Source organism: Strigops habroptila (genome assembly GCF_004027225.2).
Source record: "Strigops habroptila isolate Jane chromosome 13 unlocalized genomic scaffold, bStrHab1.2.pri S16, whole genome shotgun sequence".
NCBI lineage: Eukaryota > Metazoa > Chordata > Aves > Psittaciformes > Psittacidae > Strigops > Strigops habroptila.
In genome coordinates, this window is record NW_022651054.1 from 6,740,245 (window position 1) to 6,767,024 (window position 26,780).

General features: G+C 44.5%; 1 protein-coding gene across 7 annotated transcripts in view; it reads left to right on the forward strand.

Annotated features, from left to right (window-relative positions):
* Window positions 1-26,780, forward strand: part of AUTS2 (activator of transcription and developmental regulator AUTS2) — a 753,203-nt gene that overhangs the window by 705,753 nt on the left and 20,670 nt on the right. For 2 of the 7 annotated variants that reach the window (XM_030472553.1, XM_030472559.1), the window contains 4 exons: window positions 20,938-21,406; window positions 22,758-23,011; window positions 23,914-24,155; window positions 24,567-24,611. In XM_030472553.1, the coding sequence (XP_030328413.1) occupies window positions 20,938-21,406; window positions 22,758-23,011; window positions 23,914-24,155; window positions 24,567-24,611 (1,010 nt within the window). The remainder of the gene's footprint in view (window positions 1-20,937; window positions 21,407-22,757; window positions 23,012-23,913; window positions 24,156-24,566; window positions 24,612-26,780) is intronic. The other 5 variants (XM_030472556.1, XM_030472560.1, XM_030472555.1 and 2 more) reach the window with 4 other exon arrangements.

The window sequence follows — 26,780 nt, forward strand, 5'->3', positions numbered from 1 at the left end:
GTGCAGTTCTGGCGGGTCAGACACCGAGCTGCCCATGGAGCCGGGGCGAAATGATTCTGTCTTGCATCTTCAGCCGTGTGGCAATGAAAAGGCACCAGCTGTCCGGATCCAAACCGAACCATCCATTTTGCTCTGCACCAGGCTGTTTCCTAAACAAAGCTCTCTGATTACCGAATATTATCCATCTCCCTGAGGAGCTGCAGCTACTCCCCAGCTGCCGTCTTCCTCCTGAAGTGAACATGAAAGATAGACTGAGTCTGATCCCAGGGCAGGATTAACAACCCGGGATGTGTCACGGCAGAGAAGAAAGGGCAGCGTTTAAAGCTCCTCTCATCTGTTATGGCAACAAAACACAACAGAAGAAGTAGCTTAATACCAAACACAACGCAACCTCTTTCAGAAAGGGATTAAGTAGCTGAATGCACTTTTTTAGACTGAAAGTGATACGGTGTTAAATATAACCCTTTTAGACTATTTCTTCCTGGGGATTATTTTGGAAAAGCACCATGACCCTGGATCAATGAGCATCTCTTGATGCTATAAGTATTAACCAGGAACGAGAACATTAAGCAAGCACAAGCTACTGTGAGTTATTTTTTGCCTTATCGGTCTTCATCTCAAGATTACTGGCAAGATCCTCTCGTCTTGTCTATGTGACGTTCTTAGCTGGAAGATTAACTGCTGCTAAATTTCTACAGCGACTTTAGTCTTGTTAATGAGAACAGTAGGAAGTGTGTATTTTGTTTTAATTTAGTTGGCTACATTGGAATTTAAGATCTAGAAGACAGTATATACATATATATGTATTGTTTTTAAGATTCATTTAGTAAGAGTAATTTGTCTTTGGGGTTTTTTGGTGAGAACATGGGCTGTTTAGCAAAGAGGAGGCTATATATGATACAGCCCAACCCCAGCTCTCAGACTTGATTATGTCTGACTGCAGGCTGGTTTGGGACAGGGCTGGCACCAGGTTACGGAAGAACCCTTGAAGGTTTAATTTCAAGGAAATAGCCCAGGTGGACAAAGTGTAGTTTTCTTTCTGTGCTTTTCTTTGCTGTGTTTTTTTGTGTATCAAAGAATAACAAATGGTTACACTTAGCTGGGTGAAATACTCCTCTCTAAATAGCTCTTGAGCGAGCTTCTCTGTTGTCGTTCCTAATAACCAAAATTGGAGCTCTGGAACAGATATCCAGGGTTATTTTGGGGCTAGAAATATTAAAATCTTTCTTCACACTTCCCCTCCAACTCTTTTCCTGTGAGAGCTGCTGAGATCTCACCCTTTTGTTGACACCACAAAGGTTCCAGCACACTTGGGGAATACAGGAAGTCCTAGAAGACACTATAAGCAAACCTGGAGCAGGATGTGGTGGGTTTAGTGGCTTTTTTTGGATGGGAGGAGAAGGAGGAGAACTCTTTAGGTTGCACGCAGTTGTATACTGACTTAGCCTCAGTCCACAGCAGCTTCTGTAGCCTATTCAGTGTGAAATTAAAATTGAGATGGGGGAAGAAGGGTGTCGGAAGAGAGAACCTATTTCAAGCAGTATATTGTAACTCAGCTGCATCTGCCCCACTTGAATGAATTTACCAAGTAATATAAAGTGAAGAAAAGAGCAGCTTCCTAGTGAAGCAGGAGGGGGTATTTCCTCTCTGCTGCAATACTTGACTCTGTGAGTGACCACTTAAACCTTCCAGGCAGGACTGGAGAGCCCCTGAGATTGCATCTCTTTCTGCCAGGGTGGAATGCAAGTAAGCTTTCTGATATCCATGAGGATTGTAATACACATTTGAGTAGTCCTAAGCCATGAACCAAGACCCATCATGCTGCAGGATTTACAAACGCACCAGGGCAGATGTTTCCATCGCTGCCTTTGTGCAAAGGTGCTGTGGAGTAGACAAGGGTTAGAGGAACCACAAAAGATTTGTAGAACGAAGTAGAGATTTGAAGTAGAGAGACGTGCAGATTTCTCCAGTTGTAGAGTCTGATGGCAAAACACCCGTTTATATTAAAGAAATAGAAGAGCTCCAGTTACGAGGTGGTTGATTGGCCAAGATGTGATCGTTCCATGGTATAAAGACATGTTGAAAAGAAAACATTACCTGGGATACTGATTTGTTAGCGGTATTGAGAAACATATTGTGGTTATTACTGGGGAACGTTGGGCATTTTCACTGAAGTCTAACTTGGTGCAAGCCTGCTGTTACTGTGTGCCAATGAGACCAGCTCAATACTAATACTTCAGAGTGTTAGTTTCCCTTTTGAGTCAGTATTTAATCCACACTCACTCGCAGTTATGTTGGGGGATCCTTTGGAGACGTACGGCCCTGGTGTGGATAATCTAACATTTCGCACAGAAAAAGAGTGAGATGGGACGGGGACCCTGTTCCCACACTGTGGTGGATGTAAGTGGAGGTTTTAAATGTCGCTTTTCAAAGGTGGCATGCCAGGAGCCTGGATAAGCATAAAGCTGAGCATTTGCTGTCCTTAAGTATTCCCTGGCATCTTCTAAAGCTGATGTCTGGTTCAGTATCAGGTGTGGATGTGGTGCCTGTCTCGCTCCCCCCAGTAGTTTCAAGCAGGTGTACTTTGAATGGAAAAACCTGCAGTGATTCACAGAATGGCTGCACTTAACTGTTGTCTGAAGTACTTACGCAACATCTATTCACCATAGCATAGGTATGTTATTTTTTTTCTTTTGTGAGTTTATGGTTACTTAAACAGCTTAAACTTCATTCAAAATATTATTTCATGTGGTTTTAAAAAGCAGTATTTTACTGCCTGTAAGATGCAGAGGGTAACATTACCAGCTGAGTGTGTAGCTCTGGAAGGAATCAGCATCGTGGCTTCTTTACTGTTGCATCTTCTGCATCATTAGCAAAGCTCAACAACAGACTCTTGTCTGCTATTAGAGAGGCCCTTGCCACTATTAAGAAGAAACTGAATTACCATGGAGTGGTTAATAAGACGCGGCATTGCTGCCTTTCATGATTGTATCAGGAGTCTCATGATTATCTTTCTTCTTTTTTTTTAATCTTAGATCCTGAAGTACTGTCATTATGTGCAAGGCACTCCCTTTCATGAGGCTAAAAATGAAATGCAAATAAAGAAAACCCTGAATATACATGCCACAGCTTTTACAGCAGTTTCATAGGAGGGAGGGATTGAGCGGTGGCTTGGTATACTTGAGATTGGAAATACTACAAAGTTTCATCAAGCCGGAGGAAGCAGTGAAGCATCTCACATAGGCGCAGCTCTATACCTTGTGCATATTTGTCATTAGTTGGGTCCCTGTGTCCTGGGTAGCATCCTTTCTGTCCCATGTGGTTGGGACTGTGTGTGTTGCTGCTGTGGCCACAGCTGTTTTGTAGAGGATGTTCCTTCTCCCAGAGCTTGGTCAGGTACTGGGCTGCCTCAGCAATGTCACCCAGGTACTGTGTGGGAACAGCAGTTGTACTTTGACCACTGCTTCCACTAACACTGCTGCTCCCTGGTAACATTTATTACCTTGACCCAGTCAGAGTGAAGGTGCACTTGTGGCAATGTAACTGTGGGTTTGCCAACACTGCTCCAGCTTCTGCCCCAGCCTCTGGCAGAGGCTGCTGTAGGGATCACGGCTGCCCCCTGTCCCCTCTCACCCTCCTGCTGGTCTGAACCAAAGCAACAGAGGAGCTGGTGTATGTCCCCTCTGCTGTCACCTTCTAACAGTAGCTCTGTCAGAAAGGGATGGAGTATGTAGCTCTGGATAGTACAAGGTAGCTGTCACACCTAGAAAATGCTAAAATCTCTGCCATTAAAACATTCCCACGTGTCTTTGCATGCTGTAGATATGCTGGCATGCATTAATAGTGTTTTCTTGAGCTGTGTTTCAGTCAGGGAGAGGAAAGGAGGTGAATCTTTCTCCCTTGATATACCGTCGGGGAAGCAGGATAGCAGCACATACTCTGTCCTTGGAGTAGGTCAGCAGCCCTCCTTCACTGGCTCTTAGCCTGGAAAGAGAGACCCATACAGTTACAACAAGGAGATCAAAGTTTGTCCATTCCTCTTCTTTGTCCTCCATGGTTAAATATGGATTATCCATTACAGACAGCTGTTTGGGGAATAAGGAATGTTGAGGGCAAGTAATCAAATTCTGCCAGGGTTACTACATCCATTGAATAAACAAAGTGAAAGATTTTGATGCTACTACTGTGCTTAAAACCGTGCATTTCCCCCCTTCAGACCAGTAGTAATACTGCCAGAAATAACTTCAATGCAGCTACCACCATTAATACCAAACTTGTGCAATGTATCTCCTATTATATCTGGAGTGCTGGGAGCAGAGTAACCACACAAATCATTCCCTTGAAGGTTTGGGTTTGCATTGGCAGCTGAATTGGTAAGCGCTGAGATAAAAGCCCTGCCTGGAGCACCCCATATTAACCAGCCATCCATGTGAAATGCATCCATTTATTTAAGTAAATCTTGCAGCTCCTTGGCCTTGAACAAGAGCACTTTTTTTCCTTTGTGATTTCTTTAGATAATCTCAAGCTCAAATGTAACTGCTCCTATCCAGTGTCTTCTGGGCAAAGGTGATTCTAAAACCGTGGTGGAAAACATGGGCTGGTAACTGTTGGAAAGACTTGTCTTTGCAGCGCTGTATGCATCAGATATGTGACAGCAGCAAAACATATCCCAGAGAATGCTGCAGTGTCTTCATTAAAAGTCTGTTGAGCAGTGAGATGGCAAACTGGGTTATGAATGCACAATTATTTGGGTTATTCAAGAGGAAAAACAACAATACTGAGCACCAGGGTGAGATAGCAAAGGCACTGAGTAGAGCGAGCAACAGCAGATGAGGTTATGCGTTAACAATTGCAAGATGAGGGCTACTGGAAGAATGAACTATTCAGAAGCAGCTCTGGCCTCTAAATTAACTGGGATGATTCAGTGAAATGACCTGTGGGCAGCTCAGTAGGTGTTTTTGTTCAGTGTGCTGAAACAATTCAAAAAGATGTAAATAATTAACGGCTGAATCAAATCTTGGAGACTGGAATAGAAAACATTGCTGCTGTTCAAAGCACTTGCTCAAGGCAGCCTTTGAAGGGTGTGCTGTTTTCATTGGGCTCTATCCCCAAAGGACAGAGCTGGAGTAAGGGCTTGAGGATGGCCAGTGGAGATGCTTACACATGAGGAAAGGCTGGAGGGACTGGAACTGGGTACAGGGGAGATAGTGAGGACATAAGAGTTGCTAAGGTGAATGGTAGAAGCAGTAGCTGCAGTAATACATCTCCTTCCTACGTGTGTGCCCAGGGCACCTGTGTGATCCGTTTGGGCTGGTCAGGTTCCCACCAGGTGACGGGGAGCCCACTGGTGTGAAATAGCTGGGGAAGTGTGGCTGCAGAGCCTGGGCAGGTGAGGCTGGCTAGAGAAACATGGAGGAGGAGGGAGAGAGAGAGTTTAGTATCCACTTCTTTTGCACTGAGGTGCACCCAGAACCCAGGAGAGCATCACTGCTGTGCCAGCACTGGGGATGTCCAAGCACCTGCTCTGAGAATGGGCTTGAGGCAGTGCTGGGCTTCACTTTCCCTTGCCTTCACCCACATGTTCTGGTTCAGACCCATGTCCTACTGTGCCCAGCCAGATCTGTGGTGCAGACACTGCTATAGGAACATGTGGAAGTAAAATTAGACCCTTGTGAACAGTTGATTTTTATCTTCCTCCCGCCAGTGGCTCTGTGGCCCAGTCTTCCTTTTGCTATGTTCTGTCTCTGTGGAACAACAAAACCACCCTTATTCCAAGTGCTTTATTTTTTTCTCCATTTGTTTCTTTTTGTGTAACAAAGACAGACTTTCACTCGGTACTTTGCAGAATCATTTAATGTTGTTTGGTTTTAATCTGTTGTGTGATTAAAATAGATTAATGTTGTAGTAACATAAAAACCCTCAGGGGGGTTTGTTCTCTTTGTAAATTATCTCTAAGATCTCTTCTGTGTTCTAAACTGTGTAGGGAGAGTATTTAATGGGACCTGGGGAGAAAAGAGCCACATTTTAAACTTAATATAAGAATTTAATTTTTAATAGGTTTCATTTGGGGGTAGAGTAGTCATATTGGAGTGGAAATTAAAGTGTCTAAATGCTTTGTGTGTAAGCTGGTAAAAAGTCTATAAAGCCATGTGTGGGTAAAAACCTTTCTTTCCTTCTTTACCTGATCTTAAACCCCTGAAATTACTGAAACTATTGATCGATGTAATTCACTGATACTTGACCTGGTTTTGCAAACTTGCTTTTGAGTTGTCTTCAGCTGATAGAGGGTTTACTCTGCAGAGGGCCAAGTGACCTTCTCTCCTCTAGCAGATCTCATTTGTCCCCATATAGATCTCTGGAGGGCTGTGCAGAGGATGGGAAGTTATTACAGGAATTAAGTCACTTACGGTGTGTTGCCAGCCATATGGACAAGTGAGGAGTGCCGAGCCAAGCTGCCTGTGCTGCAGTGGGGCTTATTCATGGTGGAGTAAAATGCCCGTTATCACTTGAACTTGAGAAGGGTGAAAAGAAGCATTAGTTGTTTCATAAGTGTACTTATGTACTCTGGGCTTTACCTGTCAGTAAAGGCTCTGCGGTTTTATTTCAAGGTTAGGGAAGATTTTTACTTTGTGTTACTGTCTAGTGACTGGCTTTAATCCAGTCAGCCTGATGGGGAGGTGGGAAGCTCAGCTGTAGGCAGCTCTCCTTGTGTTTTGTGCCCTGCTAGTCCAGAGGCACTTCTGTATCACACCTTGCAAAGGAGACTTCAGCTCTCAAAGCATCACACTGGAGGTTGTTTGTGGGTTTGATTGCCATTCCCATCCATGGAAGAGTGTAATGGTTTGAACTGCTCCATCCCTCCTGGTGCAACATCCCCTCTGCAGAACTGGCTTCTGATGGCCATGGGCCATGCTGGGCCAGCCACGCCAGCAAAGGATGCTTGACACAGCAAGTGTAGACAAGCTGGCTGAATTAGTGGTTAGGCTTCTGTGTCTAAATCACAAGTTTATTCCATTTCTTTGCAGCTCGTAACTTGCACAAGTTTACAACTAGTTGGTGCCTCAGTTTTATGTACATAAAGCAGGGGATGCCGAGGCGCTTATGGCAAGAACCCCGACTGCAGTTAATGACCCCCTCTAGCAGCTGCAGGAAGACACAGCAGTAATCCCTGCTGCATATACATTACCAGGTCTGTGAGATTAGTTTAATACCTCAGCTTTATCTTTGCATTGTGGACTGCTTTCTGTCTTCGTGTGGAGGCATCAGAATGTCCTTAGGCTCTTTTGTAAGATTAAGCGCTTCCCTTGGCATCCTGACAAGGAGGAAATTTAAGGAACAAGAGTATTTAACTTAAAGCTAATCTGGTCTTTGTGAAAGCCGGAGGATTAGACCATTAAGTTTTACATGCTGGCAGGTTTATGCCACCGATGGCACTGATGAACGAAGCACTGTGGAGAGGCGAGCGGGAGGGTGATGGTGTGTTGGAGCTGCAAGGAGCAAGGAGAACATTTGCAAAGCAGGGTCTGCAGGACTTTGCCTGGCAGCAAGGGATTTATAGTCCACACAGGAGCTGCAACATGGCTATAGGTCTGTTCTACAGGACTTTATGCTTCATTAAGGAAGAACAGTTGTGTGGAAAAGGAATGGGCAAGTCTCTACCCCTGCCTCACACTGGGCTCATTGGATGGGCATGTGAGCCCCCAGCCCTGAGCAATGCCACCCTGTTCCTCCTTCACAGCATCTCCTTCTGTACGTATTTCCTGGCCCGCAGAGTTTTGTGTCTCCTAAAACCTTCTGTGTATCTGTAAACTTGCTTTGTATCTAGAATTCAGTTCTAAGCCTTACTGGAAGAAGGGTAGTTTAGAGAAAATGCTTCATGCATTCATTGTGGCACCACCTTGTTCCTCCTGAGGATGAGTTTTTAAACGTTTTCAACAGTTTCCAGTGAAACTGGTGGCTGTTGGTAAATGTTAAACTGTCGTCTTCTTCTGCTAGTCAGAAACAAACAGTTAAGTAAGCTTGGAGTGAATGCTGGAGAACTTCCAACACAAATGGCAGACTTAGCACCTCTTGCGATCAAGAAGGGTTTGGATCCCTCCCGAAGGGGAGTGTGAGAAGCAAATGTGGGCCCTACCTGCAGCCAGAATGATTTGCATGTGCTGCTCTCCCTCCTTCCCTCTGAATACATTTGTGAGCCCTGCTTTGGTAGTAATCAAAGAAATCCTGCTCACTTGCACCAGAACGGGGCAAATGACTACATTTGTGTATGTGTGTTCCTATGCAAAGGTATGTGCATCCATGCGCACACATATACATGATAAATATGTATCTTACAGTGGGTTGATCTGTTCAGTGGAGCTCTTAATAGCTTATTTGTGAATGTTAAGGGGCCCACTTGATTCTCTGTGTGTTTTCTGTGTTGCACTGGAGATTATTATAGTTTCAGCCTTCTGCATATTATACAAGGGTTATATATGGTAATAAATTAGTCGTTGTCATCAGGGCCTAATGGCAAACTAAACAAATGAGCTCAGGACATGATTATAAAATGCTCATGGCTGTCAGCCTCACTGAGAAGTGAACAAATCCAGGTAGGTGCTTTTCAAACATCCCACTGCAGAACAAGGAGTAGTGCAAGGGAACAAATGGTTATATCTTACATTTCCTTACTCATTTATTCAAATGCATCTGTTGAACCACAGTGAAGAGCACTGGCATTCTGCCAGGCTTCGATTTGACCTTTTTTTAATCCTTAGCATTATTGTCATGGAATGAATACAGAGGAGCCTTAAGCAAGAGGCTGATTCTTGTTTTACAGCAGCCCCTGCCTTGAAAAGAATGGGGACAAGCACTGACCTAACTGCATCCTGAGAGAGCCAGAGCAGAACTTTAATCTTCTAGTCTAGTGCACTGTCCCTGAATTGTGGTGATTTTCCATAGTTCGCATCATTTTCTCTATATATTTGGAGATGTTGCAAGATCAGTTTTGCCCAATACATCCTCAAGGGTTATTGCTAAAAGCTTCTCGTAGCCTTGTAAGAAGTATGTGCTTTGGCATATCTATTACCTATTAAACCTGGTGAAATAAGAGAGTTTTCCTATGTCATAACAAATCAAGCCTGGGCCAAAATAGCTGCAAACATTCTGTAAGGCTTAATGAGCTCTTGCTGGTTTGCCATGGTCCAAACAACTTGTTATTGTGACTGTTCCGTAGTGCAGAATTACATTATTGAAACTGCTCTAAAAAAGACAAGATGGGGTGTCAGGGAAACTGATCCCACTCTGCAGGTACCATGTGTGCTCCTGGGCTGTGTGGCACAGAAATGTGCTTTATTTCCATGGTAATTCAGTTTATAGATGTATAATCTTTTGTAATTCTGATATGATTAAACAGAGGTAGTAGCAGAAGGTGGTTTTGTGTGTTCCTAAAGTCCCTTTAAACTGAAGCACAGTGAGAGAGGACAGAACAGAGAGAAGGGAACATTTCATATCTCTCTTACCCTTCTCATAAAGCAGCCCTGGATCCCAAAGCAAAGCAACACAGGGAATTAGGGGAGTTAAAGTCCTGCCTTTCAGGAGCGCTTCTCTCAAACAAGCTTCCACACACCATCATAAAAAATGTCAGTGTTAAATATCTGAACTAGAGCAAATTGAACCATTTGGTGATTCTGATGCTTTCATCTGAAGCCTCATGTCTGCAAGGATGTGAAAAAGTCAATAACATGAATTGGAAGCTATTGATTATTTTGCTGGGCTGCTGTTGAAACATCATATGTGCTTGATTTGGTCTCCCAACACTCAGTAAACGTTTGTTTTTAGTTTCACCTCCCTTTGTGAGAAGAATTGGAAATACCATAAAACTGAAAGTGAGTTTTTGGGTTTGGTTTTTTTTTCCCCCATAATTTTAAAGTATTTTCTTAAACTGAAATAAATGTTATTTGTAAAGGTTCCCCTCACTCCAAGATGGATATTTCATGCCACAGATGGGCCTATTCTCGATTTCCTTTGTAAGGCACTGAACCTTCTGTTCAACACTGCCATCTGCAGCCCCATGGATTTTAAGACATTTGGATAAGGCCCATCCCCATCAGCCAGGTTGTGGGGCTGGGCCTCTGCTCCTTGGACACAAAACCAGTTATGGAAATGTCCTTTTTTCCTGCTGCCTCTCAGCCAGGACCTATCTTGTTACCTTCCTAAATTATAGCAAGAGATCTAAATGAAAGCCTCAAATGGGAGGCAGCTTGGGGTCAGAGTCTGTGATGTGGAAGATTTAAAGGCTGTAGTGCTGCATGGAGGTCAGTTGTATTGATTCCTGAATCCAAAAGACCACCATGATACCCACACCACAAGTGTGGAACTGCCTTTGCTTTGTGCTGCTGAACACTTCATAGAATCCCAGACTGGTTTGGGTTGGAAAGGGGCCTTAAAGCTCATCCAGGTCCAACCCCCTGCCACGGGCAGGGACATCTTTGAGTAGACCAGGATGTTCTACCTGAGACAGATAGCAAAAGAGAGGAAAAAAAAGAAAAGGGATTATTGTGGGTATTTGTAGAACTGATTTGACTGTAAGATTATTCCCAAGAATAAAAATATTTACATCCCAGTTGGTTAAAAATCTGTCCATGATGTCTATTTGTTTAGCTAGCATTAATTACCCAACTCGGCTCCTTCTGGTAAAAGACTATTCAGTGTTTGGTTAATTTCCAAGATTCAAACATTTTGCTTTAAATTATTGGTATTGAGATGGAAACATCCTCAGGCTGGTTTGCTAATGCAGTGTTGTGAAAACACACACGTTGTGCTGTGAACAAAGTCGGGGTTGGTGTGTTCCTGCCAGGGCACGGCCATGCGAAGTGATGGGACCCAAAACACCATAGTGGAGCACTGGGAGAGGAGTCAGGCTGCCAGCAGGAGCAAAGGGAGAAGAACAGAAACCAAACCCCTTCACCCGCAACTCTTCAAACCCCCAAGCTGATTCTTCCAGTCTGACCCTGGTATGGCTAAGTGAGCTTAAGTGTGTGCTGCAAGTTAAGCACATGCTTAATGCTGCCCTAAGAGGGATGTTTTCCCTGATCAAAGGCCTTTGAGAGGAAGAACAGAGCAGGGAAAATACAATAACATGAGTTGTTCAGCTGTTGAGATCAAAATGAAAGTTGAGCAATAGAATCTTTCTCAATGGCTCACCTATGCTGGGTGGAAGATGTTGAGATGCTGCATTCCAGGCTGGCTGTGCAGAGTGCCAAGCCAATGCAAGCTCCATTGATCAGGGCTTTTCTGCCTTGTTATCTCCAAGCCAGTTATTCCAATAACGTGGAAATTTCTAGCTGGCAGTTTTGCAGAGGTCAGGCTGTCTGAAGGCAAGTTGCTGGATCCTTGCTGGAAGGGTTTGGAGCACGGACTGTTGCTGGAACTTTGTAGAGCTGTTGAAATGACAGCGTGGTCATAGAATCCAGACTGGTACCTGTTGTAGACAACACTGCAAGTATCATATCTTCCTCCTGATGTGCCAGGAGCTCTGGTGTGATGTTCTCTGTGCTTGTGGGATCTTGAGTTTGCTTTGTGGTGAGCAGCAGAGGTGGAAGGGTGTTCATGGGAGCAAAGCAAAGCATAGCCTCCATTCCCTTAAGTGCCTCAAGCACTGTCCAGAGCACGATCTGTTCAACATTTGTTTGAAATTTTGGTGTAAAAAAAGCATTTGATGAAGTTAGTTTGAAATACCCTGGAGAACTTGTAATGTTGGAATGGGAGATGGCTTCTCATTTCCCCACCTAACACATTTAAAAGTAACAAAAGGAAATGGGAAGTTGAGTTGTAAAGCTCCCTGATGTGAGAGAATGTTTAGGTAAAGAGCTTAGGAGGGTTCAGGGGATTATTGGATGTTCACAGATATAATAAAGATATTCTCACAGTTCTACCAGGCGGGTAACAGTTTGCTAGAGGGAGCAACCCTCAAGGGTCATTGCGTTAACCAGCCTCTTGCTGCGGGGGCTTGGAAGAGCTTTCCTTGGGTGCAGGTCATGGCTAAGTGCTGCATTCACATCATCCCACTGCACCTGCAGCGGGTGAGTCAGAAAGCAAATACCATATGAAATGGGCCATTGATGTTACACATCTCATGTGAGCTCTGTGCCCGCGTGGGATAGCTGTTGTCTGCTTTCTCATCTCCTGTGGGGTGTGTTTTGCTGAACTGACATTCACACAGGTGCCTCCTGGAGGCAGAAGATAAATGAGGAACTGTGTTTGTTTAGAGGAAACACTTGTGATTAATGGTACAAACTGTTTATACATAGAAAGAGTCTTTGCTTTTAGTGCTGGGAAACCAGCTGCTGACACCGTGGGGCTGTCCTGGGTTAGCCCTGTGATTCCTTCCCTCCGCTGATGGTGCCATGGGGGGCTGGACCCCACGTGGGATGAGCTCGCTGTGCTGGCAGCCCGGCTCTGTGCCGTACATCCTGTATATCCCAAATGACAGCTGAGCAAACTTATGAAATCCCAATTGAGGATGATTATATTGGTTCTGAGGATTAGCACAGCAGGTAGCCGTTGGCACAGGGCAGGGTTTGGGCCGAAGGATAAGTACACATTCCTTTTATTATTGCAGCTAATGGGAATCTGCCAGACTTTGAAGCACAGAAAAGCCTCACTGGCCACCTGTGAGCTAATCACATAGATTTGCCTCATTCTGTATTTCAGCTCACTTGGAGCCTGTAATCTAATTTCCAAACAGAGATGAGAAGAGTGAACAATTCATTTTCTACTTTACATGGCTGCGCTGGTAAACTTTTAATCCTTTCAGAATTACAGTTCCTTGCAACATGGAGGCAGCACCACAGAGTCCTACGTGCAAGGCTTGAGTCTTTGAATGCAGCAGTTGCTGGATAATAATTGGCCTCAGTGAGGCACAACATGAATTAAAATGGAAGTTAGGAGCATGGGATGTTTTTCAGATGGTATTTTGAAGCACAGACAGGCTAAGGATTTCAGGTTGTATAGAAAATCTCTGAGTTTTGGACTGCACAAGTACCCTGCAGCAGTCAGGGTTGTCTTCAGCTTCAGACGTTGCACCCCAGTGTTGGGGTCTTTTCTGCATGTAGGACACTGTTGTGTTACTCTTGTATCCTACCAGCTAATCAACCATTTCATAGTTACAGTGGAAGTGTGTAGACATTCAAGGCCAGGCTGGATGTGGTTCTGAACAACCTGGTGTAGTTGAAGATGTCCCTGCTCATCTGGATGGACTAGATGAGCTTTGAAGGCCCCTTCCAACCCAAACTACTCTGTGATTCTGTGTATATGGCATATATGGCTTTAATCTGGTCTTCATTGCTCACCATTTATTTTGGGACCAAGGATATTTAGTTAGATTTTTAAGCCACATCTGAGCTAACATTAAGTTGGGGGAGCTCATGTCTGCTGAAAGCCCAATGTTTGTTCATGATGGTGTGTTTTAGGATGTGTTCATGTGGCTGCTTCTGAGCCAATTGCTCCATCATAAAGAACACACCACTGACTTGCTGTTCTCCTGGTTTCATTAGGGACAAGTCAATCAGTGAGCATTTAGTGAGGGTGAGCACTGTACTTCTGATGTGTGAAGGACCTTTCACACCAATTCAGTGTCATTTTAGTGATCTGTATGGACAGTGCAGAGGTTATCCAGATGTCTGGGGAGAAACACTGCAGTCAGAGCTTCCTTGAAGACATGATGTGCTTCAGTAGTGAACAAGTAGTTCACAAGTTGGCTTCATGCTGCAGTTGAACTGGGGTCCACCTAGTTCAGGTAACTGGGACAAACTAGTCAATGTTCAGTGGATGTGAAGAGCAGTCTGGAAGAGCCATCATCAAGAAAAGGAGATGTCAAGGCAAAGCAAACCTTTGAGATTAATTCTGTAGGGCCTCTAACTGAGGTAGAGAAGACATCAGGAGGTCTTTGGACCAGACAAGGCCTACATTACATTACGCAGGAGATGGTGATGCTCCTTTGTGAATGGCTGTAAGAAAAAACAAGAGGCTTCTCAATTTCTGAATTATCATATGGGCTTTAGTGGAATATCACATTCCTGTTTATAAAATGCTATAGAATGATGTAAGAACAAAAACTGATGCATGCCAAAGAGGCGTTATCGTGCCTTTTTCTCGAGTTCATGCTCTTTTCTATTTTTAATTTCTATAAAGTCTTTTAAGTCCTCTACCTCTGTCTGGCACAGGAGGAATTTGGTATGCAGAGTCATGTTTTGCATGTAAAGAAAAGCTTTTAGTAACTGTGGTGTTGTCAAAGCAATCAAACGCAAAATGGAGTGGTAGATCTTCAGTTCTGGTACAGCTCTATTTAAACCTAGTCAATAATTAAGCCATTTGTCTAGCCCCCTCCCTCTTTAAAATAAAACAAATTCATGACATGTGTTAAAGCCCAATACAAGGAATTCAGACAATTTAAAAAGGGGCGGGCATTACTAGACTTGTATAATTTAGTTAATAGATTAAATAGAGTAGACAGATTTAATGAGACCCTTTGCTGATCAGGAACACTGAAATCTCATTTCTGCATTTATTGATGTGACCCAGACCAGAAGAATTTTTCCTGAGTGATACTCAGGATACTCTGTTAGAGCAGACAGTTGGATAATGTCCTTCTTTTTTTTCTCTGCAGCATTGGAAACATGAGCAAATAGTGCCAAGCATAAGAATACTTTGAAGCAACACTGGTTGGTGGAGTTGTTATGTGTTTGCTCACAAAGTTTTCCTGGAGATACTAATGGCTTAAAATAGTTGTAATTTAAAGTGGGTATTGTCATGGTCGTGCTGCGCTTCATCTCAGTGTTAGCACAGAGGCAGTGGAGGTTTAAGCTCTCTGCTTATATTGACATCATGCCTTTAAAAACAGAAGAGAAAATTCTTGGCTCTAAAGAGCAAACTCACAATGGAAGCAGTGGTATGTGTCTGGTGAGTTATGGGTATGACACCTCTCGAGGGGAATAAATGTCTTATTTTGCTGTATAAACATATCACACAGATCTTTTTTGTCCTTCATGTATTAAACTGAGCTGTCAGGCTAAATTCGATTAGTGTTCATAGGGTGATACTTTTCAAGCTGCTTTTGAAAGCTGGTTTTGTTCAAGCTCATTCAGGTAATGCTGTCACATACGAACAGGATGAGCAGATGTCATGAGCATTTGAGGGAATGTTGCAGCTCTGTGGCCAAGGCAAGTCGAGAGCAGGAAGGGGGGGCAGTGGATAAACCCGATATATTTTCCTTCCCTCACCCTGTGATGGGGTTAACCTTGTGCTAAGGTTATCCAGTCCCTAGTGATGATTGGAGAATATTATCCAGCCTTGCTGTGTTTTCTGGTTTTAATTGATGAGTATCTCATACCAACACCTCATTTACTCTTGGCAGGTTTGAAATGCTCCCAGCGCACTTCTGCTCTGCCCACTGGGTGGGTAACAGGGTGTTTGGGTCACAGCCAGAAGAGGAGAGGGGAAGGTGCTTTTCTGAAGCCAAACCAGAGTGGTCTAGTGGAAGGTGTCCCTGCCCACAGCAGAGGATTGGAACTGGATGATCTTAAGGTCCCTTCCAAACCAGTCTGTGATTCTATGATTCTGTGACTGTTACCAGCAAAATGTAGCTAAAGAAAGGAGAGCAAAGAGTTGCGTTAGCAGCAGTTACACATGATCTAAGGGTACCTGTGATACCTGGAGGTGGAAAGAGCTGTTAGAAACCACAGAGAAACCTCACCAGGCTGAGAGAATAGGGATGGAGAGTCAGCTTAGGCAAACTCAGAGCAGTGCACATTAAACCGAAACGTTCAGGTGCCTACAGACCTCGCGGGGCTCTGAAGTATCTGGGACAAGTCAAGGCAAGAAGCTGGGTGTTACTAGAGAAGGTTTAACACAGACCTTCACTCACAGCTGCAGTTGCAGACTGGGGACAACTGCCTGTGATGTGGGTGAGGAATACTGTGGTGAGGATGAAAACGCTTTGCTATTAATGGGGGTTCAGCTTCTGAAGGCTGGGCAGTGTGGTTAGCTGCTTCCTAAAGTGTTGCAGAAGCCTAAGAGGTGTGATGGGATAGCAGGCAAAAAATAACAAGAAGTGATCAGGCATGTGGGAAAAGTCTCATAGGAAGAAAGAGTGGGAAGTCAGGAGTTGAAAACATTATAAAGGACATAGAAGGGGAAGGAGCTTAATTTTGTAAAGGACTAGGTGATACTGATGGTTTGTAGAGAAGTCATCTTCTCACAGACTTGCAAGAACCAAGTGGAATTAAAAGATGAGAAATGAAAACCTTGTGGGAGGAATATTTTCCTATGACATGCTAAGAAATTTACTGCTATGGGCAAGAACTTGCGAATACTCAGAAGGGACCTGAGATTTATGTGGAGAACAAGCCCATGGTTGTTATCACAGTTCTAGAAAACCTTGGAAGAAAACCTCAGGCTTTTGGTATTCGTCAGCGTTTGAGATTGGCATCAGATCTCATGGGTTGGACAGGCTGTTTTACATTTGCTGGCAAGGATTCTACACCTGGTTTGGAAAACCCTTGTGCTTGCTGCTGTCAGTGGTGGAAAGCAGGGACCTCCAGCCTGGTTTAACAGGGCCTTGTCTGTGTTTCTGTGGCACTAGGTGTGCTTTACAGATACTGTGATTACAAGACCTGGGTTTTTTTCATTAAAACTCAAAATTGAAGCAGGAAGCTAAAACTCCTTGTGCTCAAACCCTTTATTATTAAAGAATATTCCCCAATGACTTTGTCTCATTGCTTCCCATGTGGGAAGTTTGCCAGCTCGGTTGAGAAAAGTCCATTTGGATAAGCCCTCCAGTGCTGGTAGCTGGCTGTTGAATAGTTAACGGCATGTAATTTATTGTGTCCAAACTGGGAAGGTTAGGAAGCCAAGAGATTTTCCCTAATGGAAATAAACCTTTGGCTGTGAATTTGTGTGTATGTGTGTGCACTGAAACAGGATGGAGGTATCAGGGTGTTGCTTTCTCCTAGGGCTGTTAGGATGTTACAGTTGCATGCATCTCTTTCCTATTAAGTAAAAGGCAATCATTTATGATACAAAGGGGGTTGTGGATGCTCTGTGCTTCACTTTCCTCTAGGAAGCTATATCCCATTCCTTTTTACTAACTAAAGAGGTGCTTTATTATAAAACTCAAACATCAAGTGCTTTCAGTGTTATACTCAGTGTGCAGGTTACAGGAGTTACATTTATGGCATATGTTCTGTTTAACAGCTGGATGAAATAAATTGTTTCATGTGAAATAGTGGAGGACTCTGCATCCTCAAATCAAGGCCAGAAGCAGCTCAGTGCCTGAAGACTTGTCAGCATCTTGTGCAATGCCTCCAAGTGCTGCTTCTCATTGATCTGCAACTTTCTTGTTGCCAATTAAATCCATTTCAAGGCAGAAGATAAACATTTTTTAACAGGAGGGAGCAAAATCTCTTGCCCTGACTGACTTTCTTCTCTGTTTTATGATGAAGTACAAAGTGTGTCACAAGTCTTGGTAGTCAGTTGTACTAATACCTGCTTACTGTAGAATAATTGGTCTCAGCAGATGACAGTAACCGTGCTTGGGAGCACATGATTTGCATAATCAGATACTTTGTTGGTGTCCTTGGAAATTGGGATGAAAGCTGGCTGAAAAATTGTTTCAGCAAATTATGTGCATCCAATACAGGAGATGAATTGCTCTGGGGCCTTTATGATACGTGTTGGCTGGTGAACCCAACAACCTCCTCCATCCCTCGCAGTAATGGTTTCTGTCATCTGCCTTTATTTATCCCAGTGTTTCATTGACCAATGTCTAATCAATATGAAATGTACAATCAGGTCTTAAATCTGATTAATTATTTCAAGCCTTGTAAAATGCTGGTTGAAGTGTATCTCCCGGGGCCAGTGTTCAGCAGGGGCTTTCTGCATTCCATTGACTTCAGAGAAGTTAGGGCAGGTTGTATTGGTTGTGTGAGTTGGCACCAACTGCCCCCTTACCATGTTAAAACTGGAGAAAATAGGGGTTATATTTTTTGAAGGATCTAATTTTTTGTAGTGCATAAAGAAGCTTGCAGAAAATTTTAGTTGGGCAGAGATAATACTGTCGAGAAGAGTTGAGCTTACCACAGTATTAAAATCAATGCTGGTTTTAAATTACATAGTGTTATCCCAAAGATAATGCTGCAAAATACTGAAGACTCCTATAATGAGTCTGCATTTGGGTTACTTGGAGGTGTCTGGGAGATCTGCATCTTGAGAGATCCCCAGGCTGTGTGTGTTAAGTGAAAAATAGAGGAATTTGGGAGTTAAGAAACATCAAGGGGCAAAGACAGGAAAGGAGGATAATGGAAGTTGCATGTGCTGTTGGTGTGGCACAAGCTTAGCTGATGTTCCATAGAATCCCAGACTGGTTTGGGTTGGAAGGGACCTTAAAGCTCATCCAGTTCCAACCCCCTGCCACGGACAGGGACACCTTCCACTAGAGCAGGTTGCTCCAAGCCCCTGTGTCCAACCTGGCCTTGAACACTGCCAGGGATGGGGCAGCCACAGCTTCTCTGGGCACCCTGTGGCAGCGCCTCAGCACCCTCCCAGGGAAGAGCTTCTGCCTAAGAGCTCATCTCAGTCTCCCCTCTGGCAGGTTAAAGCCATTCCGCTTGTCCTGTTCCTACAGGCCCTTGTCCAAAGCCCCTCTCCAGGTTTCTCCTCAGTCCACAGACAGCATCAAATTATGGCTTTATTCCTTTTTCAATAAAAAGGATGACTGCTGCTGGACGCAGCATCAACCCAGTGGATAAAGGGAAGCCTGTGTCAGCACAAAGTTACATCACAGTTACTGCTCTTCTGAGTTCTGATGCAGTCATTCCACTTGATCCAAAATAGAGTATGGAGGCTGCCATCAAAGTTAGCTTGCTTGCTTCTTCAGCTGGAGGATGGAAGTGAATTCCCATAATGGATCACCAAATTCAGAAAGCTGTGTAGTTGGGTTCTCTGTGCCACAGTGACGTGAAGGGTTTTTTTATCCCTTAGTTTTAACACTGAGCTTGTCAGTCAACGTTCAGAAATGCGATGTGCGAAGACGTACTGGTAGGAGAAGAGTAATCTTGTATGTATGACCTTGAAGTACTGTTGATGAAGGCTTGAGCCCTCCTTATGAAACATGTAATTGGTAGCGTTCATCACTGGTGTGGGATTTCACCTCCCTAAATAGATACTGTGGGATGAAGGACTCTTTCTGATTTATGTATCGTAATTATCAGCCATGTGAGGACGCATGTACCAGGCATTCTGGGGTTAGAGACTCCTGGACATCTGGCACTGTTTGGGGGTATAGCATAGGTGCAGATAGAAGGCGAGGCTGCACATATTCAGTGTTTGACATTTGGAATAACATTATCCTACTAAACACAGCATCTTTAAGCTGTGGACTAACAGGAATGGTACTTAAGGGGAGGTGTAATGAAGATGTAAGCAGCAGCAGCAAAGAACACCCAGGAGACGCTGGGATTCGTAGCCCTTTTCTCCAGAGGAGGAGGAGTGATGGCTTTAGGAGCAAACTCCCCACAAGAGACATGCAGAATAAATGTTACACACACGAGAGACAGGAAAAACATCAAATGAAAAGCTGTAATGAATGCATGGAGTGCAGGGTGGTCCCTGCTGATTTGGAAGTATCACCTCTGTGGGCTGTTCAGCCCATCTACTGTGTTGATCTTGTGGGGGATTTCTGATGACAAGGCTGAGCCCTCAAAGCCTCATTATGATGCCTTTCTGACAGATAAGAAATAGGAATATCATAACTTTTACATCTTTAGGGTCTAGCGACATGGATCCACCTCTTCCTGAATAAACTGTTGCTCATTTCCTTCCTCCTTGGGGACCTGCCTTAACACGTGGTGATCACGCTCTGGCTAACTTTCAGTAATGTTTGATCAAACGGGATTGATCCAAAGAATTAATGCAAACGGAGTTTCCTTTATTTAGAACCTGCAATTTAATTGCAGTGAGATAGACCTTGGGTGTACAGCAGAGTAATTTTTCTTCTGGAGTCCCACTTTGCCCCCATAGTTTTCTGATCCAAATTTGTGGAGAAGCTTTTGTGCCTGGTACAAATCGTGCGCTCCAGAAGTGACTTTTTTGCTCTGTTCATTTGGCAGCCCAGGCCATGGAGTGGATGTATCATAGTAAATAGGGATAAAGGGATGCTCCTAGAAAACAAGCAGCTCTCCAAGTGGAGAACATGTGGAGCCAGGCTTTCTGCGGAGCTCTGCCCCTCACTCTGCCGTGCTTTGTGTTTCCATGATTCAACAGATCATTTCAGATCATTTCAGTGGTGTTTATGTGATCATTTAGGGACTGATTTTGCCAAAGACACATACAGATGATATTACCTATGTTTGGGAAGTCATCATCACTGTTCATGGCCCCAGATCATGGAATCATGCGATTATTGTGCAAATCTAATTTTTCTTTGAAATCTATGAAGCGTTTGCGTGATTCAGGGATGTTGGGAAATGGATCCATAGGAGAGCAGACCCAGGAGGCAAGTGTGGAGGACCCTGGTGTGTCTTGTGCCACAGAGACAGACCAAAGCAAAGCACAACCCTCCTGGTGTTTCTCACAGGCAGAGGTGGGGATTTTGGGGGAGGTTCTGCCTCAAGATTTTGAGCCACTGCACTGAGCTCAGCTTTAGTGTGCTTGCTCTTTTATACATTAATGCAGACAGCCAGAAACTTCCGCCTTATGATAAAATAGAAGTATTAGGAGAAGGACTTGAGGGTTAGGGGTGCTGCTGGAAGTGAGTTTGGATTCGATTTGGTTTCACATTGGCATGGTCCTTGATGGAAACAATATGGAGCTGCCTGGAGTGCACCTCTGGCACAGCACTTAGGTTGGTTTTGCCTATTTTGATGCCCATTTAACTGTTTTCTCTCTCTTTTGTTCTTGCAGATAAAGAGTTAGGAGTCAGTGCACTAGCTGAAAATGACGACCCTGGTGCTAGGGGCCCAGCTGTCCCAAAAATATCAGGATTAGAAAGGAGCCAAGAGAAGAGCCAGGACAGCAGCAAAGACCCAATACTTGAGCCTGTGGTGCCTAAAGACCCTTGTCCTCAGGTGAGCCAGCCTCTGGCCCAGCCGCAGTTGGAGCCACAGCCCGAGGCACCGTGCCCCAGCCCTGCGCTGGCCCCGCGGCCGGAGGCTCCTGCCCCGCCAGCGCCGGTGCCGCAGCCGCCAGCGCCAGAGGAAGCCACGCGCCCGCCAGTGCCACAGCCTCCCACCCAGCACCCTCCGCGGCCGCAGTCACCGGTGCAGCCGGCGCACCCCAGCCTGCCCCCGGTACAGCCGCATCCGGCCTCGCAGGGCCTCTCGCAGCCACTCTCTGCCTATAACAGCAGCAGTTTAAGCCTCAACAGCTTAAGGTAGGTGAACAGAACCGCGTGCGTGCTAATACGCTGAGGTGTTTTGCTGCTTGGTGGTAATCATAGAATGGTTTGGATTGGAAAGGACCTTAAGATCATTCAGTTCCAACCCCCCGCCATGGGCAGGAACACCTTCCACTAGACTAGGTTGCTCAAAGGCGCCCCCAAATTGGCCTTGAACACTGCCATTTCTCCAAGTGCTGACATGCCTTGGAGTGAGAAGTGCGGTACAGCTGCTGTTGGCCTGGTGACAGCCTCACACAGACCATCTCACCCCAGTGACTTTAGAGCTGATTTTTTTTCGTCACTGCTGACCCTTTGCAGTCTCCAGCATTTTTCTCTTCACATGGCTACAGAGAGATAAACCTCAGCTTTTATATGGGGTTTATCTCTCATAGGGGGTGACAAAGTTGAACAGAGAGACTAAAGCAACTGTTCACAGGAGCCTGTGATGTCTGTGAGGAGGGACCTCAGCTTTCCCCTGCTCTAAGCTAATGCTGGCGGCACGAGGTTGTCTTTCCCCAAGTCCAGCAGGCAGTTGGTGTCCCTCAAGACCTGGTGAACCAGCATTATGGTTGCTTCATGGTTTCACTGGAGACTGGGAGGTGTTCAAGACTTTGATTTATTTTTAACCGAGTTGGTATTGCTTGTCTTTCAAAATCACTGCAATAGCAGCATGTTGTTACTTGAAATAATGACAAGTCGAATTAAGCACTAGGTGAATATATTTTAAATACTCATTAGTAGGATATGAAACCTGAAGAATTGCAACCAGTGTAATCACACTTTGCTGACTTGTCTTATCTCTGTCTATTGTGGGGTTAGAGAGGCATTAACTGCACAAGAAGCTTGTATCTGTGGTTGCCTTCTCAGCTTCGTTTCACATTTTCTGCAGCCTTTCATCTTACTAAGTCATAGGGAAAAAAAAATTAAACCTTTATTAATGCAGTGATCACTGATTTTGAGCTTCATTTGCCTGAAAACATGAATCAGAAGCAGTCATGTAGAAAGGACCTGATAATTAAGTAATGAATGCAGAGGGCTGATTACTCCTTTGTGTGTCATTCCTGTGTTGGTGGAGGACAGAATATCAACCTCTTACAGCGGGGGAGAGTGTGTCTCGGGTTTTAGTGTGGAGAGACCATAGGAAGTAAAAGCAGATGGTTGGAGAAAGGAGGATCTCAGTGGTATTGCTAGAAAAGTAGAAGAGCAACTTGCATTTGTAATATATAACTTATATTAGTAACGTGTTAACATGAGCTGGGCATAGCCTGGTGGGGTTGTATATGTGTATGTTTGGAGCTTTTCCCTCTTCCATGCAACGCTTAATTGCTTTTCCTCTCATTAACAGCAGCAGCAGAAGCAGCACTCCTGCCAAGACTCAGGCCCCTCCTCCTCACATCTCCCACCACCCCTCAGCATCACCGTTCCCCCTGTCTCTGCCCAGCCACAGCCCCCTGCACACCTTCACGCCCTCCCTGCAGCCCCCCGCGCACCCACATCACCCCAATATGTTTGCCCCTCCTACGGCCCTGCCTCCTCCACCGCCACTGACGTCGGGGACGCTGCAGGTTCCAGGACACCCAGCTGGGAGCACTTACTCAGGTGAGAGACGGGCGGATCATGGCTTGAGTGGGAAACCAGTTCTCTGGGTTTAGCCAGAATAATTCAGTTTGGGCCATTTGAAGAGGGCAGTTGGTTGGGTGGAGGCTGTACCCATTGCTGAATGATTTGGAGAGATATCAAAGCTAAAGAACACCTACACATACCCAGTGACATTTCTTCTGCCCTGGGAGTTAATATTTTTGGAGGGCTGTGCTTTTTCCATGACTGTTTTCTTTCTCCCCATGGTAAAAACACACTAGCGTTCATCATGTGTCCACAGAAGAGCTGTGACTCCCTTAGTGAACTTCTTCACTGCAGTTGTGATCTGCACTTAGCACTGCTTCCCTGCCTAGAGGGGAGGTCTCCTGTGGCTGTGCACACAGTGGTCCTGAGCTCATGTACATGCAGGATTTGGGAGTGAGATGTAGAGATTTTTATCAGTGGAGAAAATTGTGCTCTTTTATATTTTGATGGTGGGAGATGTAACATGTCTGCTCCTCCCAGGTCACTGAAAGGGAACTGGGGGAAGAAAATGGAGCATTATCAGCATCTGAGTAACATCATTTTGTGTCCATTAGCAGTAGCCACTTGATGTTTACTCACTAAAGCTCCTCACCTGTTTAGGACTATGCCTGTATTTAGGGAGAACCCTTAGGTTAATGCTCAGAGGAATGCTGTAGTGAAGACAGGCTTGGTGAGAGAGGGGAGATGGGGACATTCTTCTGCCTCTAAGGCCTTTGGGGAAGATCCGAGGGAGTTTTTTTCCCCTGTGCAGTGACATAATTTACCACCAGGAGGCTTTACATACAGCGTTGCTACTGCAGCCAGCAAACAGTAGGTGGCACGAGGTCTGGGAGAGTCCCTGAGCTCACATGAGGGTTGTTTTACTGTTTGTATTCCAGAACAAGATCTCCTCCGCCAGGAACTAAACACGCGCTTTCTGGCCTCGCAGAGCGCAGACCGCGGGGCCTCGCTGGGCCCACCACCGTACCTGAGGACCGAGTTCCACCAGCACCAGCATCAGCACCAGCACACACACCAACACACACACCAGCACACCTTCACACCTTTCCCGCACGCCATCCCACCCACTGCCATCATGCCGACGCCAGCACCGCCCATGGTGCGTACCCCAGGCAGAAATGTGAGGATAAGTAGAGCACAACTCTATTCTTTATTACAAACGTTTCAGATTTGCCAGGTTGTTGGGGCAGGAGGATGCTGCTGCCCAGGTGTGGTTGGGCAGGAGAAGGGCTGTCCCTTCCTCACGGTAGGTTCAGGGGGCAGCACAGGGGCTGAAGGAGCGCTCGTGCGTGGGGCTTGCCACTTGCTTATAGTGGTGCACTCTGGTGCCTCCTCCTTCTCTCTGTCTCATAAAGACCTTGGTTTGCTTTGAAGAAAGAAATATCCCCAACAGTTCCATTGGAAACTTAATTTTCTGCATATTTTTTTCCACTCTGTTGGTTGCCAAATAGAGAAGTAGTCTTCTATGTTACCAACAGAAGTAAAGCAAGGAAATATAAAGTAACTAGTTTGTGCTTTGATCCCTTTGCAGTTTGACAAATACCCTACAAAAGTTGACCCCTTCTACCGTCACAGTGTGAGTTTTATTACTCTGTTTAAAACTGACTTAACTGCTTTTCTGTGGTGGGTTGGGATCACCACTCAGTCAGCAGCACAATGTCGAATCTCTCCCTAATCATCACTCCAGGATTTACCATTACTGTTCTTGGTCGCTTTGGCTTTTGAAGGCTTGCATTCGTGGTGCTTGTTTCTGATAAGGATGCAGTATCAGCTTTTCCAATCAAAAGATCTCTTGCTCATACACCATTTGAAGACAGGTTTGATGTGAAAAAGATGAGGCAGAAGAGCTGACCGTTACATGAAGCAGGAGAGAGCAGTAGTTTCATCACGGTGTTTCAGTTGTGCCACAAACCCTTAGACTGATCTTTTTCCTGAGAAACTTGAAATGACAAACTATCAGACAAATCCTTCAGGGATAGGTAACCTAATAGTTTTCCTAATATATCATATTTTGTTTTATAAAATCTGAAAACTTGTCTTATTCTTCGGATTTCAAAGGCACATCTGATCCACTGGCTTATGTTCTGAAAGCTCTGTTTGATGAAAGCAGCATAAATCCAGCTAAGCACTAGACAAGTTTCCTAAGAGCTACCAAAAATGTTATGTATTGAGATGAACTGATTTTTAATATTCCAGTTAATTGCCAAGCTTCTGCTCTTAAGATTTGGAATCTACTGATTGATTTGCTGCTGAAATATGGGTTGCATTTCCTTCATTTGATTGGCAAAGGCAGAGATCTGGTTGCATATGACAAGAATTTGTAAATCCAATGGTGATATTTTGATGAGAGAAGGAGTACTGCATCAGCACTCAGAAATCTGCAAAGCACTTGGCTTTATGTGTTGGTTTTGCTTAGAAGTGGAACTGGGCAAAAAAAACTGGTTAAGATGATAATGTGATGCTTTCTGCTGTCCTGATTAAACACAGTTCCTGCTAAAAACTCATCCCTGTAGTAAATCTGAATAGTCCTATTAATTTCTGATACCTCATTTGAGTAACTTTAACTGTGTTTAGTGTTTGCAGGATCAGAGCTCCAGGAGTATTAGGCAAACATTTAAGTCTGTGCTAATCACTTTTGCTCAAAAGGGTAATGCTGCTCAATTGCATCATTGTTTGCAAAACTGCACACTTACTTGCTGAGCTTTACATGGATTCAAAAGATGTATTATCATCCCTGTGGCATGTTGATTCAAGCAAGAACACGGTCACGGGAAATAGGTAAATGGATTTTAGACAAATGAAGCACAGACATTGACATGAAATATAGGAAACATTGCTAAAGTCTCTGACTGTATATGCTTTTCACATTCAGTGACAGAATCTCTTACAAATCTGGCAGCTACCTGAATTGTAAAGGTCATGGTATTGCCCCCTTTAAAGCTAGGAAAGGTGTCACGTTATTCTCTGTTAGCCAGTGAGCTATGCTCGCTCTTGAACTTGGCAGAGATCTGGTCCATTGTGCCTCCCTTGCCTTTCCTTCAGGAAAGGTTTGTCCTTGCAAAGTACTTGCAAAATAATCACTGTTGCATCTGTTGGCTATGTAGCAAGCTAATACCAGAAGATCAACCTGATGGCTACAGGTCACCTTGGATTAAGTCTGTCTTAAACTACAGCAGAGCAATACTAGCCAGGGTATGTCAGTAATCTCTTCTGGTATGACTACAGATTTGATAGGTAACAGAGGAACTGCTTGCAGCAGCATCTTAAGCAGCTGCAGTATCAAAAATCACACTTTCAGTGGCATCCACACCATGAATTCAGACACCTTAAAAAATCTGGCAATATCTTTAAATCTTGTAAGTGAACGTTGCAGAACAAGCTCTGTTTGAGAGTTAAAATCAGTCTACTTCAGAACAGCGAATGCAGCTCACATAGAAGCTGCTGTAGAGTTTTAAACCAGTTTTCTTTCTTGGTATCTTTGATTTTCAGTTGTTTTTCTTGGGGGGGGCTTACTGTAGCGCAGTGAGGTGTTACGTTTACCTATAGTTGGTGCCAGGTGTAGTTTGACATTACAATACACCCGGCCACAGGAAAGCTGTGGTTACTACATTGTGCCCTGAAGAAAGCTAGACCGGGAAAATGCTGCTCAAAGAAGAAGGGATGCTGGGGAGAAAGGGAACACTGACTATGCAAGATATCTTTGGAAAGTTGGAGGAACTGAACTGATACGAAGAGATCCTGAAGA